General features: G+C 35.4%; 1 protein-coding gene across 1 annotated transcript in view; it reads left to right on the forward strand.

The window, feature by feature from the left end:
* Window positions 1-17,971, forward strand: part of DCDC1 (doublecortin domain containing 1) — a gene marked incomplete at its 5' end in the record, with an annotated part of 513,039 nt that overhangs the window by 484,624 nt on the left and 10,444 nt on the right. Inside the window, 4 exon segments of the mRNA XM_079105478.1 lie at window positions 3,075-3,211; window positions 4,453-4,632; window positions 12,464-12,614; window positions 14,798-14,907. Of these exon segments, the coding sequence (XP_078961604.1) occupies window positions 3,075-3,211; window positions 4,453-4,632; window positions 12,464-12,614; window positions 14,798-14,907 (578 nt within the window).

Consider the following 17,971-nt stretch of genomic DNA (forward strand, 5'->3'; position numbering starts at 1 on the left):
AGAACAAAAAAAAAAAAAAAAAAAGAGTAATTTTAACCATTCATTCTAGGCTCTAGGGAGTGATCTAAGCTTTATGCTTATATCAACTTAAATCAATAGAAAACAACATACTGAAAAGAGCCCCTGGCAGAGCTGCCTTCACTGAATTCTGATTTTATGTCATGTCTTTAGCTTTTATTACAATTAAATATCAAAAAGGCATTTGAAGTAAATTTAGAGTCATCTACAATATCACTGTTGGAAACAGTCTGTATTTGGTCAGCTGATTTCCATTATGGAGTGATCCATCAATATAGTTTCTCTTAGAATTTAATGCTAAGATAAATCTTGCATCTACTTATAAACTTGTATGTTTTGTGCTATTAAATATAAAGTCAAAACATGTTTATAGAATACTTACTCTGAAGAAGGCCCCTTTCTAACTGTTAAGATTATGAGAATTAAAAAAAAAAAAAGACCACAAGTCTTAGTTCTGATAACTGCATCCCTATTAGATGGTGTGCCCGTGAGGGTTGAATGAAAGAAGAATTATGAGAAGTAGGAAGAGTTGCTGAATTGACTACTTCCTATTGTTATAGCCTTTGGAAAATGCAACAAATACCATGTATAAGACACTGTGCTAAGCTGATTTAACCGTTCATTTGTAACATGATCATCATCATTATCAATCATAATATAAGTAATTACTTTATATGACTTTTATGATTAGCAAATGTTAAATAATTAGTACATGGTTAAAACAAATAATCAATATTGGGATAAGGTTCCTGAGAAGACAGCCCATTTTCCCACTTGAAGTTTTAAAACTAGTAAATGAAACTCAGAAATACAAAATCAGGCCAAAGTATCACCTTTGTTATACACACAGTGTCAGAGCATTTCATTTAATGTGTAAACTGAGTGTGTCTACTAACTGAAACCCCAAATTGAGTGGACTTGTCTTTTTAGGCACAATTGATACTGAACCAGGGGTGGATCTTCCAATAAGGTAGGAGATGAGGGAACTGGCTAGGTCAGTCTTGGAGTAGGAGAGAACATCAAAGCACTTGTGTTCTCAAGTTTCAAAGAGAAAAGAAGATTAAAAAGGGTCAAGAATGATCAACTTATTATTTTTTACCAATTTTCAATCCAAGAAATCATCTGCATTATTGATGGTGCCCCATTCACTTGAAATGAAACTTTAGAAGTAGGGAACAGGCATGCCCCATTAATAGTTAGCTATTATCATTACTGACCCCTGATCTCATGTCAAATAAATAGGGTATGTGGAAAATTTAAGAAGAAAATAAAAATAATTTATTCAATGCATTTTTGCCTTCAATAAATGTTATTCTTACCTACATAAATAATAATTTTTTATAAAAATTGCTCCCCCAACTAAAACATTTTGTGATGACATTATGTCTCTTTATGAAAATTGTAGTGTAAATGCATGCATTTTCTTAAGACCATTAGAAGTAAGTTGACAAATAATAAATAATGCATAATACTTTTTCCTCTTTCCTATGTTCAATCCCTGTCTCTCAACAGTGTGATGATAAGCTATTGCTGAACTCCTGGTTGAAAAATTGCAATGTTTGAAATGCATTTTAAATAAAATATTTGCAGGAATATTATCCATAAAAATTATGTGTCATAAATTAATGTTATCTCTGTGAATAAAGTTGAGGAAAAACTATAGTTAGTATAAATTCATCTGGAAGAACCACTCTGGTTCTTTTCAAAACACATTACCTAATTCATTGTCACTGTAACTCATTGGATGATTGATTCAATTATGTTTTTTCCATATTCATAAATTGCATATGAATGCTTATTAGACACATAAGACACTGGTTTACCTGAAAAATCATTACTGCCACTTATTTTTATTGCTGGATCTAGTCCCATAAACTTGAGCTGTAAGTATAGATTCTTTATCCTTTGCAAATGTGCATTACCTTCAAAGAATTTTGTTTGTTGACCTGGTCTGAAAATATGCACATTGAGTTAACTTGGCAAAAAAATTGAGACTCAACTTCATCTTAGTAGTTCTAGTTTATCAACATAATTATTGCTTTCTCAAAGAAACCTTCTCTGATCCCTCAGACTAGGTCAGCAGCTGCTGTTTCATGCTCTCATGGTCCCTGGTACAGCACTATTGTAATGGAGTTTTGGTCTAATAATTTCCTTGAGGTCTGTCTTCCCTACCAAACTTGAGGCAAGGCCTCACTCTCAAACCTGTCTGCATTTGCATAATATTGCACAATTTCTGACCTCTAGCTGGTGCTCAATGTAGGCTTCTGGAACGAGTGTACAAAACAAAACATTGTGCTATTTAAGAAGTTTAGAAATCAGTGAAAATTCAGGGCTGCTGTATCTTCAATGCAGAAAAAGAAAACAATTTCATAAGTGTGACTTTTTAAACCTCTTTTGTAATGATTTTAAGTGATCTAGTTGAAAGAATGCATAAATTTGAATTCCCATGCTTATCAAATTATGCCTGTGATTCTTCAGCATACAGTATTCCTATAAATATTTTCTCATACCACAGCTTCTTAACAGCATAAAGGGCACAGCAGAGGTGTCAGAAACTAATCGTGCTCATGGGGTGTTATTAGATAGAAAAAAAAGGCTCCTGTCTCTTGGGTTAATATTATTTTAAAAATACTTAATCTCCAAGCTGCTAAGCTAATTGTGGGGGAAAGGCTTATTATTAGTGAAGAGAACAAAACATATGTTTCAAGACTGGGAGAGATGATGGGGACTATATAAGGTCATGAATTCTATTTGACTAAATTACTGCTGAACCATATCGTAGATGCCAGGCTGGGGCCAGGGTGGAAATCAGCATGTTATCTTTCTTTTTCATCTGTAGAGTGAGTATGCACATCCTGGCCATTTAAAGCCTCAAGCCTCCCATATGAAGAGGTATTGTTAGGTATTATTACCCTAGGCATCTTTGCTTTTATGATATAGTTAGTATTTTAGCCTATGCTCCTGGGTGGAATAATTTATGCATAGAAAGCCAAACCAATTTATTTGAAATCTGAAAGCCTATCATCAGATACATTTCCAGAGACTTCTTTCCCTAGGGCGGCGAGTAGCAGCATGTCAGCCAGCCACCATGGTTCCCACCAAAAGCCCTGTGCAGCCGATAGTAGTTGAAGGAGGCTGGACTGAGCAGACTCAAGAGGAAATTAAACTCATGGAACTTATAAGACATACAGAGGTATGTTCTTTAGGACTCTAGACATTTGAGACTCTGCCTATTTTATAAGCATTTAAAAGTACCATGTTGAATTTTTAAATTACGCTATTAATATATTCTTAGCATCTGGTCAGTTATGATCACATAAGCATATGCCAAGCATTGAATTGGCATTTGGAGAGTAGCTATCTAAGTGACAGCCAGCTCATATGAAAGTCTGTTTTGTTTGAATGAAGACCAGAAATTATGACCTGAGCAAAGGAGAGAAAAAGGCCCAGTGGATATGTACAAAGGTAATTATAATAAGTGTAGTCAAGTTGAGCCTTATGGCTTCATTGCTCATCACTCCTGAGGGTATGTCTCAATATGCAAAAAGAGCAAGGAGCAAAATACTAATTGCGATGGAGACATTCAAAATGAGGAATTGAAAAAGTGATTTCAGTACAATTGGTTAATCAGTCAGGATCACCACACATTAAAAAGTTGAAAAGAGAAAGGTCAGCTTTGGAGAGAGGACTGGGGATAGAGACTAGGGAAAACTTTTTTGCTTTGTGAAGTTTTTTATCAGAATGATATGTTCCCATTTAATAGGGTTTCTCAAATTTGTGAAATGTGTTCAATCCAATCTTAGGCGGGTGCCTAAGTCAAGGTTACAAGAACAAAGAAATTGACATTGCTAGAAATATGACTTCTTGCCAAGCTAAGAAGGTTAAATCACTGATCAGGGAATAAATGCAAAATACTGAACTAGGACATGCTTGAATTAGGATGAAAAGCTGCCTGGCAGGGATCTGGCAAAGTATAAAGGTAGCCGCTGTTTTTTTTTTTAAAGACAGCAAGTAGGAACTTGCACAACACTCATCTACGCTCCCTTAAGCATTTCTTGGTTTAAGCAAATGGTGTGATTCTAATAAAAAAACTCATTTGTTAGATGCAGAGAAATCTCTCAGTAGGAGAAACACTATGCAGAAGTCCAGAAACATGTCTCCCTTCATTTGTCCAAATTATAAATGAAAGTTAAGTACCTTGCCAAAATGAGTGCCTTATCGTTATTACTCCAATGGTTGTTAATGACTTAAGTGTTTCATTGAAGCAAAGGGAATTTACCAGATTCCATGACAAGAGAGGCTAATGCACTTAATAGTTACTTACTAAAATCTTCAGTGTAATTTATAATTACGAGGTATTCTGACTTTCAGCACATTCATTATATACACTACACAGTTCTCTAAACATGGCATTCTCTGGGCTCTTCTTGACAGGCACATCTTTCTGAAGTTCAAGAACTGCAATCCAAACAGAATTCCCCAGTCGCAACTGTACGTAAAGCAGTTCAGCCAAGTAGCCTGTATAAGCAACCCAACACAAAACGAGTCTGGGTTTATTTAAATGGAGGAAGACCTGAAGATGGCACTTATGCCTGGGGCAGGACTATTACAGAGGTAAATCAAGTGTAAAAGAGTTTTTCCTAGGCCTGGATTCAAATCCCAGCTCTGACTTTTAAAGATGTTTGGTCAGGCAAATTACTTTACTTCTCTGAATCTCATTTTCTCATCTGTAAAATGGGAATAATACTTCCCTTGCAGAGATGATCTGATGATTAAATGAGCTTATATGTTGAAAATGTCAAGTCCTATTCTGTCTGACATATATATTAATCTGAGTCTGACTCATGGCCAGCAGAGAACAATGCCAGATGAACCTACTCCAACCAATGAGTCAAATTCAATCTTTAAAATAATTTAAAATGATTTTTCTCATCCACAGTAAATCCAGTTCACAAAAGAGTGATACTTTATGAATTATTCACTAAATATGTTGTAAGGAAAACATCAGTATTTGTTAGAGAAACCATATCATACTTTTATCACTCAGAGTCCTAGATTGTCAGAATTTCTGCTTCCCAAAACAATGACATAAGAAAATATGGGTAGCAGTTCATTTATTGTTTACAATTTCAGGGATACAATGATAAAACTGGAAATTTTTGTCTTCATCTTTAAGTGAAAACTTTAGGCATATGATAAATGGATTTTTTAAAAGTCTTATCTTTTGCGGTGATATTTCAAATAGTTGTTTGTATTTATTTTATGAAGTGTTTTCATACATTTTTCTGGGAAAAGAAACTCACCTAAAGATGAGATGTTGGTTGGAGGGGGTGGGAGCTAGAAAGGCAAGATGGTGCACTGGAATGGCCTAGAGAAGCTCAGGGGGTGAGGGCCCACAGGAGCAGGAGCCCCTCAGATGAGCTTTGCCTCTGAAGGCTGGTCCAGTTTCAAAGTGTTAGGGAGACCACTCCTCTTTGATAGGAACTTGAATAAGAACCATGAAAGCAGTCGTAGCTCAGAAGCTGACAACCAATTGGCTGCACTTGAGAGAAATCAGAGAGAAAAATGCAGAAAACGAACACTCAAAATTAGGAATACAACTAAGGGAACTTCATACACCTGGAGCAGAAAAAAAAGAAAGTGAGGATTTTTTAAAGTGAAAGTTTTTTTCAGAAGAGAACTTCCTAGAAAAGGCATTAGAACAAGCTGAAATGTTTCCTCCTTGCTAGTTTCTGCAGAAATCACAAAGTTAATGTAGCTGCTGCATCTTAGAATGCACTTAACCATTGCAACTACAGGTGATAAATTAGTAAGAGAATATGCAATGATTAATAAATAGTTAAAGAATAGAGTGGGGGTCATGGAGTAATCATTATCACTCTAATGATTTGTTCATGGCTTTGTGTTTCATTGAAGCAAAGGGAATTTACCAGAGTCCATGATAGGAGAGGCTAATGCACGTAATAGTTATACTGAAATCTTCAGTCTAGCAGACTCTGGATAGCAAAATTTAACAATAACATTTACAAAGATCACATATATTTATATCCAGTCCGGGATTACCTTTTATTTCTGTGATTCTTTACTGTATCATATAATAGGTGCTCCATAACTATTATTCCATAATCATATGATTTTTATGAACTTTAAATATGAAGGACACTATACTAGAGTCTATGAAGTATTGTTCTCATTTATATATGTTCTCATTTATATATTGTTCTCATATATGTATATAATATGTATATAATATATATGTATTCAAAACCCTAGGACCAAAAAAAGTTTATATATAAACAGTTTATATATATAAACTTTATATAAGTGTGTGTGTGTGTGTATAAAACCAAAAGAAGTGTATATATATATAAACTTTATATATATATAAACTTTTTTTTTTTTTTGGTCCTGGGGTTTTGAATCCAGGGGTATTTTACTACTGCGTTACATCCCCAGCCCTTTTTATTTTTTATTTTGAGACAGGATCTTGCTAAGTTGTTTAGGGCCTCACTAAGGGTGGCCTCAAACTTGCTATCCTCCCTCCTCAGTCTCTCAAGTTTCTGGGATTATAGGCATGTGCCTCTATGCCCAGATGCTCTCATTTATATTTTTGAAAAGTATTTTAGAAACTTAATACTATTGTCTAACTGACAGGTTCACCTCAACAGTAGGTGGAATAAACACATGGTCTATGTGCTCATTAAATTACTATTTAAATTGACAAAGCTTTTGAAGATGTATCTAGAGTTTACTTGAGTGTGTGGAGAATTGGACACTCTCATCGTGATGGAACTACAACTTTTATTTACACATCTCATTAGAAAATGCATCTCTGGAACTTCATTCCAAGGATATTTTCACAAACTTATACTAAGTTGGTTTATTAGGAATATATATCACACAAGTATTTACAAGAGGTACACTAGAAATAATTTTAAAACTCAATAATAGAAATTTAGTTAAATGAATTATAGCATATAGGATAAAATATAACAATTAAAATCACCTTTTAGAAAGAATGATAATAAAGATGGTCCAGATATATACTAAGTGAAAGAAGCATCATGTATAGCATGTGGAGTTAGATTCTATGCAAATATGTGCAATACCAACTGAAAATAACCTGGAATGATTTTGTTGTTGTAAATATTTAATTTGGGGATGGTCATATTACGGATGACCTTTATTTTTCTTTCTCGGATGGTTTTCTGTGTGCTCCCATTTTTTTAAAATGATGAATGCAGATTGTCTTAAGAAAAGCTTATATTCTCTCCAAGAGGTACTAAAAGAATGCGATGAAAGTCAAATTAGTGCAGGCGGAGGGAGATCTGGGAAGGTAGAAGTTCAGAGGTGGAGGTGAGGACAAGGAATGCTCTGCAGAGGAAGCCGTTAGGACCTCTGCTAGAACTTGAGAAGTGGGCAAGACCCAGCATCTTAGGCAGAATTGCACTAATAAGAATGAGAGGTATCACTCACAAAAGTAGGGTGCTAGATCGCATGATGCTTTTTCCCCCCCAGTACTGGGGATTGAACCCAGAGGCACTGAGCAACCTTATCAACCTTTTTACTATTTTTAAGCAGGGTCTCCTTGAGGTGTTCAGGATGGTTTTAAACTTGTGATCCTCTTACCTCAGCTGGGATTAAAGACTGGGCCATCATGCCCAGCTCATGATGCATATTAAATAAATGGTGCTTAGACTGAGAAATAGGGGCAGATACATATGAGTAGATAGATTGCTTAAAAGTACATGGTGAACCTACATATTACATGTATTAATATCTGCTTGGGTTGCCATAACAAAATACCACAGACTGCACAGCTTAAACAATAGAAATTTATTTGCTCATAGTTCAGAAGTCCGGATGACCAAGATCAAGGTGCCAGCAGGCTTGATTTCTGATGAGACTTTCCATTCTGGACTGCTGACAACCACTTCATGCTGCGTTCTCCTTCGTGTGTGGGGGTCTGAGGGTAAGAAGGACAGAGAAAGAGCTCTGGTGCCTTTGTTGTCCTTGTGAGAAAATCAATGCTGCTGAATCAGGGGCCACCCTCATGACCTGGTTTAACCTTAACTGCCTCTTGAAAGTCTCTGTCTTCAAAGACAGTCACAGTTGGGGTTAATGCTTCAAAATGAATTTTGAGAGAACCCAAATCAATCTATAACACTATCCTAGACTTCAGTGTTCAAACCACCCCTTGTCTCTGAATAAAGAAATCTCATGGGGAAAGCAATTTGGGGAAGATTAATGTAGCCCTGGTATGTAGAAAGATATTTAGAGATTCTTTGCTTTATTAAAAAATAGTTTCTAGTTTTTCCTTTCCCCTATCTATGCAGTATATTTCTGCTTAGGGGCCTGAATTGAGATTCTTGGTGATCACTTAGAAATATGTCCTTTCAGGCTATCAGGCTGTAAGAATGCATCTGGATAAAGAACTGTGTATGTGGGCAGCAGGAAAGGTGGAGTTTCCCTGGTTTGCCTGGTTATTGGTAATGATTCCAAAGATGCTTACAGTTTTAATGGTTGGTACGTTCTTACAGGAAGAATGAGAAATCGATGCTTTACTCTGCCTTCTACAGTGAAACCCCAGCAGTGGCTGTTCTGGACTGTTTAACCTCGCTCCTCCCATACACTTTCTGAACATTGCTAGAGCAACTCTCATCTCCAACTGGTGTAGCTCATCAGTCATCGATGCTCCGAGACAGCTCTCTCTTCAGAGTTAGTGGCTCTCTCTCTAGGACCATCTTTCTCTGATTTAGGCTCACCCAAGCCCTTCTCCCCTAGTCTTCTCCCATCTGCAACATCTCTCTGATTCTACAGAATCTCAGAATCAGTGTGTTCTTTCTCAGTTGAGGAACAGTTCTGAAAGAATGAGAAACTGGTGCTTTTGATTTGGATCAGCAAGTGTATCACGCCCAGAGAGCACAGTGGTTCCGCAGGTTCATGTACCCTCCCCAAGGAGACCTGTTTATGACAACTAAACTTGAAAAATAAATTGTGGGTGAGAAATTATTCTTGGCACACTGTTCCTTTACTGTGAACTTTTGTTACTGCAAAAATTACAAACATTTTATTTACGTTACCCACTTAAGAAAAGCACCTGAACAAATGTAGATGCATTTGAATAACTGAGATTTAACAAAGCCTTTAAAGGTCATAAACTAATGAAATATTTTAGAACCTAATCGTACTGAAAATGCCTTATTTTCAAATTTGGTTTTAAAAGAGTTTTGTGAACTCAACGACTTTGTCTCATGCAAATGGGCATTCATAAAAAACTAGTGAAATAAACATAGATTTAACTCATATCTTTCTTGTATTATATGTTTTTATTAAACTTATTCTTTTTTCTGATTTGTGTGATCTCTGTAGACAACAAAATCTCTGTAGAATAGTGACATTTAAATGGCAAAGTACTTTTTTATTTTTCTTTTGCCATGTATTAATTGTACAAATTAATAGGTTTCACCCCAACATTTCCATACCTGCATATATGGTGCATTGGTGGTATTTCTTTTTTATTTGATTTTGGGTATTGAACCCAGAGCCTCATACACACCAGGCAAGTGCTCTACCACTGAGCTACATCTCCAGTCCAGTAATTCTTACATTTGCTTTTTGTTGTCTCTTTTCCAACTATACAAGTTTCTTCCAAATACCTACATATCCATATTTCTAAGACAGTTTCCCACTGCTCCCAGCCCAGATGAAAACCAGCTCTCACACCCTTTGGTTACCTTGAGGCCAAATAAATAAATAAATAAAAGAGAGAGAGAGAGAGAGAGAGAGAGAGAGAGAGAGAGAGAGAAAGAAAGAAAGAAAGAAAGAAAGAAAGAAAGAAAGAAAGAAAGAAAGAAAGAAAGAAAGAAAGAAAGAAAGAAAGAAAGAAAGAAAGAAAGAAAGAAAGAACAGTGACTGTTAAGGACTCAATCGTGTCTCAACAAATCCCAATCAATATGTTGAAGTTCTAAACCCCAATGTGACTGTATTTGGAGATAGGGCTTTTAAGAGGTAATTTAGGTTAAAGGAGATTTTGGGGGTAGGGCCCAAACCAAATAGAATTGGTGACCTTATAAGAAGAGGAAGAGAGAACATCATCTCTTTCCCTTTGCCAAGAAGGTGGCCATCAGCAAGTCAGGAAGCAAGCCCTGGCCAGGAACTCATTCAAGTAGCATTATAACCTTGAACTTCCCAGCCTCCAGAACCATACAAAATTTTTGTTGTTTAAGCTGCTCATTCTGTGTGTTTGTTTTTGACAGTCTGAGAAGACTAAGTGGTGAATATTATTATGGAGAATTTTGAAAAATCACAAATGAAAACAATATAAATTTATTATAAACTTGTTGAAAATAATTACTGTGAATTTCTTGATTATTTGAATAGCTTCTATTCTATTTTATAGTTACAAAACAACATATAATCATCATCTTAAAATTAGAAAAATATGAAAATACCAATAAGAAACTAAACATTTAATCACCACAAAACAGGTTATTATAATTTTAATATATAATACATGTAAACATATTTCTATGTTTTGTATATATTTATCTATAGATTTCACCATCATGATTGTAGTAAATCATGTGGTAAATCAGTTTTGAAAGTTGCTGTATTCATATAACGAACTATTGTGACTTTTTCCCCATATAATTTAACATTCTTAAAAAAATTATTTTCAATGGCATCATAATATTCTATGCAATGAATGCATTTATTCATCCAGTTTTCTATTGTTTGCTAGTTGTTTTTAAGTTTTCACTATTATGAAGTGTGCTGCAGTGTACACATTGTTATATAATACTATATTTCCTTTCTTATTATTTCTCTCAAAAAAATTCCTAGAAGGACTCTAAATCAAATTATATAAACACACTTGAGAGTTTTGACACATATTACTAGAGTATTTTCTAGAGAGGTTTCAGGGATGTGTGTTCCCAGTTCCCACCCCTCCCAGGGTTAACAAGATGATATCAACAATTCTAGGTGCAGTGATTTAGATTTAGTGTTTGTGGGCTTGACAGGAGAAAAATGTTATGACTATGTTTTGACTTCTATGTTTTTAATTACTTGCAGAGGTGATTTTAGTTTGTTTTGTGTTATCATTTATTACACATTATTATAGAGAACAATATAACATCATAGTATCTCTGAATTCTCTGAGTTCCCTATTAAATCCTTTGTCGTTTTTCTTCCAAATGCATTTTTCATATTGATAAGCTTTTTTTTAAGTAGTAAAACTATTAAATGTAACTTTATCAAGTCCATTGTAACGAATTTCCAATTTCCCATTGTGTCTATGGGATTTTTAAAAGTATAGAAAGTAATAAATTTTATGTTTGTTCGTTGTTTTTAATATTCAGATAGACTTTTACCATCCTGAGTTCATATAAAGACTCACTGATTCTTCTAATTTTTAATAATTGTGCTTTTCTCCATTACTTTAAAAGTCATGTGAGTTTTTTTCTGGTGCTAAATTTAAGTGAAAATATTTTTTCTGCTTTATTTGTTGGCTTTAAGTTATTCTTGCAACTCTACTTATTAACAAATCTTTTTTTCTCCCCCGCTGCCACTGAATCAGAATAGCTACTGTATGATGTACTAAAATATACACATATGGATTAGATTCTGCAGACCTTTCTAGTACTGTTGACACTTTACATCTGTATGTGTGTTTTTATGAATATTCCAAGGCAAACAGAGGAGTTCAGTCAGGTCCTTGTAGGTAGTTTTACGTTTAATCAACTAAAAGACACTTTCCGATCATATTATCACAGAGCTAGAGAAATCATAAATCAAAACGTTTCATTTTATAATGGAGAACACTTTTGTAGTAGTTATCTGACTTATTGAGGGTTACACAGAGGCCAGAGCCTGGGTCTCCTCACCTTTTGTAACTTTAGTTCCTTGATCCTTAAAAACATTTCTCTCTTTTTAGGTATCTTGAGATGTCTATAGTCTTAATCCAGGGTTTGTTATATTTAGGGATTTCTTAGACAGCAAGATAGTTTTCTTAGTTGGGCATGGTGATCCACACCTGTAATTCCAGCAGCTGTGGAGGCTGAGGCAGGAGGATTGAGAGTTCAAAGCCAGCCTCAGCAATGGTGAGGCACTAAGTAACTCAGTGAGATCCTGTCTCTAAATAAAATATAAAATAGGACTGGGGATATAACTCAATGGTTAAGTGCCCCTGAGTTCAATCCCTGGTACCCCCATGCCCCCCAAAAAAGATACTTTTCTTCCATGGACCTACAAGGAAGTCTTCACTGACAAGTACTGAAATTCCCTGTTTTGTATGCATCTCAAGGATCACTTATATACACTTCTTCCCTTCCCTTAGGTTCCTATTTCTAATAATTAGTTACATAGTGAATATTCAGATTCTTTAATACCCAATCATATTGTGACATCTCATATTTAAATATGGTGTCCCTTTGTCTTTCAGCTGCTAGATGACTGTTCATCTCATCTCAAAATGGCCCAGCCAGCCAGAACCCTGTACACCCCAGATGGAGTGTTGGTTCAGTCATGGGATGACATAGAACGAGACATGGTCCTCTGTGTGTCTACAGGACATGGCTTCATCACTCAGAAAGGTATGGCAAACACTTTTCCATCAAAATTTTGAAGAACTAAAGCAGCTAATCTTTTCTTCTAAGACCCTCCTTATTGAATTTTGCATCCTGTCATGGTGATTTTTTAATAATTATGCTCCCCACACTGTTCTGCTTTATGTTATGAAAGTTCAGTTTTTTACTAGTAATTATATAGTTTGCAGATTTCCTTTCTTTAGTAATAATTAAATATATATGAATTTTATTATCTATTCCTTGATCATTTTCTTTGATAAATGACAGAAATTGAAAGAACATATATGTGTTATGGAATCAACTCTTGTTTTATCCTGGTTACCCTGAGGAATTTAAAATCCCTTTCTGTAGGTAGGTATACATTAGAAGAGATGTAATTTTCAGGAAATTCCGAGGGACACTGTTATTACTTTAAAGGAAAATTTTAAAATTAGGAAGTGAATTAGCCAACAACTCTATAATAAAAATATTATATTTCTTCTTTTAACAAGGCACCAAAAAAGTATTACTATGTTCTATATAAGGTAGGTAAGCCAAAAACTTTTCAAATGGGTGGAATAACATCTTTACATTTAACCTAGAAGAAGCATAATGTAGAAATGAAGACCAAAATGTACAAAGATTTATTGGGATGCTTAGACTGTTCTGAGGAATGCCACAAATATTCCTTTAGCACCATCCTACATCACAGAAGAGGCGCCAATCTTTGTATTCTCTCTGTTCTATTGTTCCCATCATCCATCATTACCCATCACCCCAACCCTTGGTGACCCATACTATGTGGTTACATACCAATGGCAGGGTTCTTCTCATTAGTATTAGTTGACAGTTTTTTGTATTCTCGAAGAACATAGTCTACAAAAGAAAAATAAACCAGGCTTCCTTTCCTGGAATAGTTTTCAATCTAATTGAGAATATGAACACACATGAAATGATTAGAGCCAAATGAATAGTCAGCAAATGTGGTACTTCCCAGTCCCCTTTATTACTTATGCCTAGCATTCATATTCTTGGGCTGGCCTTCTGTACCCTACCTTTCTTGCCATGTTGTGTTCATTGGGCCTAATAAATAAGGCTAAATATGCTTCAGGCAAGCTAACCAGAAGTGTATCTAAACCACAAAGAAAGATCTAGGCTGACTTCCCAGAAACAAGGCTGTCACCAATAAAAACTGTGAAGGGTATTGAGAAAATTGGAAATGCAAATATTGCTCTCCCTATCATTTTATTCCATGTTCATTCCGTGGCCCTTTGACAAGTATATGTAGTCAAACATTCATTTCTGCATCTTCAATTTTGTAAACATATACATTGTTATGGTGTGAAAGTTGATTCTTTTCCTATTAAAATAGTTGATTGATGGTGGAAGAACTGGTGGTTTCCCCCAATTGTCTGAATTCTTTCTAGTGAGTCACATTTGTTCTAGGAAATTTGATTGATTACAAAGATTCTAATTTAGTTGTTCTTTAGAAATTGACATTGTTGTTTTTGCTGAAATAAAGTTAGAAATAATCATTCAGTAGGAATCTAAATATTTAGAATGTTTTTAAAAAGAGAAAGGCTCTTACATATATATACTTATTAAGAGACAATTAACAAATTAATCATGCTACACGTGATTTTTCTGTGACCCGCCAGCTACACTAGGTAATATGAAATACGGCAATCAGGGAGTTTCAGAAATAAACACAGTTAGTAACTTACATCATATACTAAAATGTCAAAAAACATTTACAATTCCAAAGTTAATCATCAGAAAAAAAATCACATTGGGTTTTTGGAAAAATTAATTTGAAAAAAAAAAAAAACTGATGCTATTAAAATGGTTTCTTTCACACAAGCCCCCAGTGAAATTAAAAGAGTGCTTTATGCCATTTGCTATACAACATGAACATGATTCTCACTGGTTTGGCTTTCATCTTTTCAGTAGGTTCAATTTTTAGAGCATTCCTAGGTTAGTTTCCAGTTCAGCCTTTACTAAGAGCTTAGAAGGAAACCCTCTATAGCAACTTCCATTCTATAGAAATCCAAAGAATGTTAGCACATATCTGAGCAGGTCAAGTGTGTAATGAGAAAGTCCAAGGTAGGAGCCAAGGATTTCCGAGGGATCTTCAAGGTTTTCACCATCCTGGACTTTTAATTATTTTGTACAAATACATTGACTTATCTCTCAAAATAATTTCTTAACAGAGTTAAAGCAAGTGGTGGAGGTCAGAGCAAATTACGCCAGAATTCGAAGGCAGCAGGGCCCTCAAGCCACAGACCTTGCGGTGTCACCATCTATGAAGCTGCTGTCACTGGTACATTTGCACAATTAATTCCTATCAGAACCATCATATTTGGTGCTGTATTTTGCTGGTATAACTGTGTATAGGTACTCATGTGCTTGTTAAACGTGACTGTTATTTATCGCTTTTAATTTCAAATAGTCTCTTTTAAAGGTTAATATATACAACGGTTTACATAAACCAGCATTTGATGCCTATACCTCAGAACTGTTCCTGGAAAGGCAACAAAACTAAACAGAATAATGCTGGTAAAACAACTATCTTAGGTGTACTTTCTCCCAGGAGACAAAAACAGGAACCTACTAGTTGATGCTGTAATATTTTAGCAGAATCAAGTAACTTATATATAAAATATACATAGATGTATGTGTGTATGTACATTATTTGATAATCAAATAGATTCTGATCACTTAACCCTAAATTCATTCACAACTGACATTTCCTGGCTCAACTACCCTATTTTCAAAACTGTTAAAAGTCTTACATTTATTAAATAAAACTGAAATGGCTGGTGGCATCCAAATGTGGCATGAATGGATCTTTTCTCCTCTAATTTATCTTTAGTTTTGCCTGTAGTAACAGTACAGATCTCTTTATGGGCCACAGTTAGATATCATTCATGAGAGTGAATTTGGATATTTCCTGATGTATGGTCAATAACCAAAAGTCATATACTATGTCTTCAATATAGAAATTAAGAGAAAGGATGCACAAACACACACACACACACACACACACACACACATATTAGTTGAAAGAAAAAAATCATGTAAGGGATTTTTTTTTTAAAGAGATCAAGAGAGATCCTTAGTGCTCTAGGGTATCAGCCCTACAGGACAAGGACAGTTCACCTGCTGTTTTCTTCCCGAGAAGATGAAAGAGCCATTAAAAGAAAAAGGAAACAGCAGTGACAAATCAGAATTTGTTTCTGTTCCTGGTGGGAATTTTCCAGAGAAATGCTCTTCCTCCCTGTCTTCCTCTGAAAGCTACTCACAGTTCTGCCTGAATGTCAATTGCAGCCTGGCTAGGTATGTGCAGAATGATTCAGCAGAGCTCACTTCTCAGTTCCCCATTTTAATGTGATACAGGAAGGCAATATATCACCTCTACTGAAGGGGGCTCTTGGTAATCGCTGCAAAAGGCCTGGCTGGTATTTACTCCCAGTCTGCAAATCAGTAGGGCTGCATGAATAAATCCCTACTCCGACACCACTAAAAGCAAAGCACATGGGGGTGAAATTTCACATGTTACATCAACAACAATTTACCCTTTTACAGACATTTTGTTGTGTAATGCTAGATATGTGAAGGTTTTCCAAAGCAGCTTTGTGCCACACAGGAGACAAAGATTGCATGTCACTCCTATTTTGCTTTTATTTATTTGTTTATTTATTTGTTTGTTTGTTTATTTATCTATCTATTTGTTTATTTATTTTCTTGTAACCAGAAAATCAAAACAAGAGGGATTAAAGAACTTGCTCCCTCAGTCAGAAAGCGAGCCAACAGAACTCTTACCAGCTGGGCCTTTCCTTAGAAAAGACTTGATCACAGTCCCCTTAAAGTCAACTTTTTTTTTTTTTTTTTTTTCAAAATCCTTGAAAACAAAGACATTTCTCTAGGTGCAAAAGTACCTATCATTTTACTGCCAGGATAAAGTTGATTTGCTATGAAAATGGCATAATTTCACCTTGGATCAAATGTGCAAATTCTTGTGAAGTCTTTGCTGTTGCATGTAAGTACGCCTGAAGCGAAAATTGGTAATATCACACAACGCTGTATCAAGCACCAGGAGACATGAGGCAAAAGTCTTAAGTGAACTTTTCTATTACTAGTAAATGGGATTTTAGATGTAATATAACAGTCATCAACACATCACATCTTGCCAGCGAGGCAGCCACACTTATTTTGGACAGCTTGCCCGGGGTATCTTGGCAATTCATAGGCACTTGCAACTTAGACTACGAACAGTCCTACTCTGTCCTTATTATTGACTTTTCTCTTTGGTTGGCTGGAAGGTGGACTGGGGAGCAGTTACTCTACCTCCAGCAAGGACTACAGGATAAGACTATTGCAATTCTGTTCAGCCCTCCTAGGCTTTTAATAAACCCAGTAATTTCCTTTGGGGACATGTTTATCAATTTGAATCAGCCTCATATATATAAGTCAGATTTCAATATTTTTCTATCAACTGAAAACCATTTATTATTAAATACTAAAGCAACCATCCCCAAGTCCATAGCCTTCTCCAGAAATTTATTTCCTGCTGGTTCACAAACACCCTTAAGGTGATCCAGATGTTAATCAACAGTGTACCAGCATTTATGATTGTTCTCAGGAGAGCTGGAATTTTCTGCCCACCTCTAGCTTTTGTAGCCTGATTAAGTGTTGAGGGAAAGTTGCATGTTTCTAAGCAGTTAAGTAAAAGAAATATGCTTAAAAGTTTGACAAATATTTTGAGATTAACTGGCAGTATTTATAAATAAACATTTTAAGTGCTTACATCAGCTTTGCAAACCAGGACACAGCAATAATTCAAAATACAAAGGTAGCATTTGAGGATGACGACACTGAATTTCCATTTTTTCTTGATTATTCCTATTAACTAAATATTGTTTTGTGAATCAAAAAGACAAAGGAATAAAAACAACAACAAAAGATTAATTTGTTCCCTTTTTGCCAGAGAATCACTTAGAAATTCTGGTGACTTTTGCAGCATTTGTGTGCTAACCTTCGATAATAGCCCAGGTGTGCTGAGTGTCATTGTGCTTCTCCAATGCGGCAATTTGAGGGGAACATCATTTTGAAGGGGGTGATCAAAGCACACAAATCTGTGTTCTTCTAGGTCATCACAAAATCAGATGCAAATGTTCTCAATTAAATGGAATTTGGACTTAACAGTGATTCTCAGTTGTTTTCATTAAACCAATGACTCCAGTTCCCTTCTGGCTCTATGCACATCTCAGCTCCTCGAAGGCTAGGAAAATAAAAAGAAAGAGAGCAGTTTTGTTCTCAACAAAAATAGAATTCTGTAGAAATGGCCTCGTTTGGGGCTGTGCGGCCAAAGTGACTGCAAAGCA

This window comes from Sciurus vulgaris (genome assembly GCF_902686455.1).
Source record: "Sciurus vulgaris genome assembly, chromosome: 11".
In the NCBI taxonomy this organism is placed as follows: domain Eukaryota; kingdom Metazoa; phylum Chordata; class Mammalia; order Rodentia; family Sciuridae; genus Sciurus; species Sciurus vulgaris.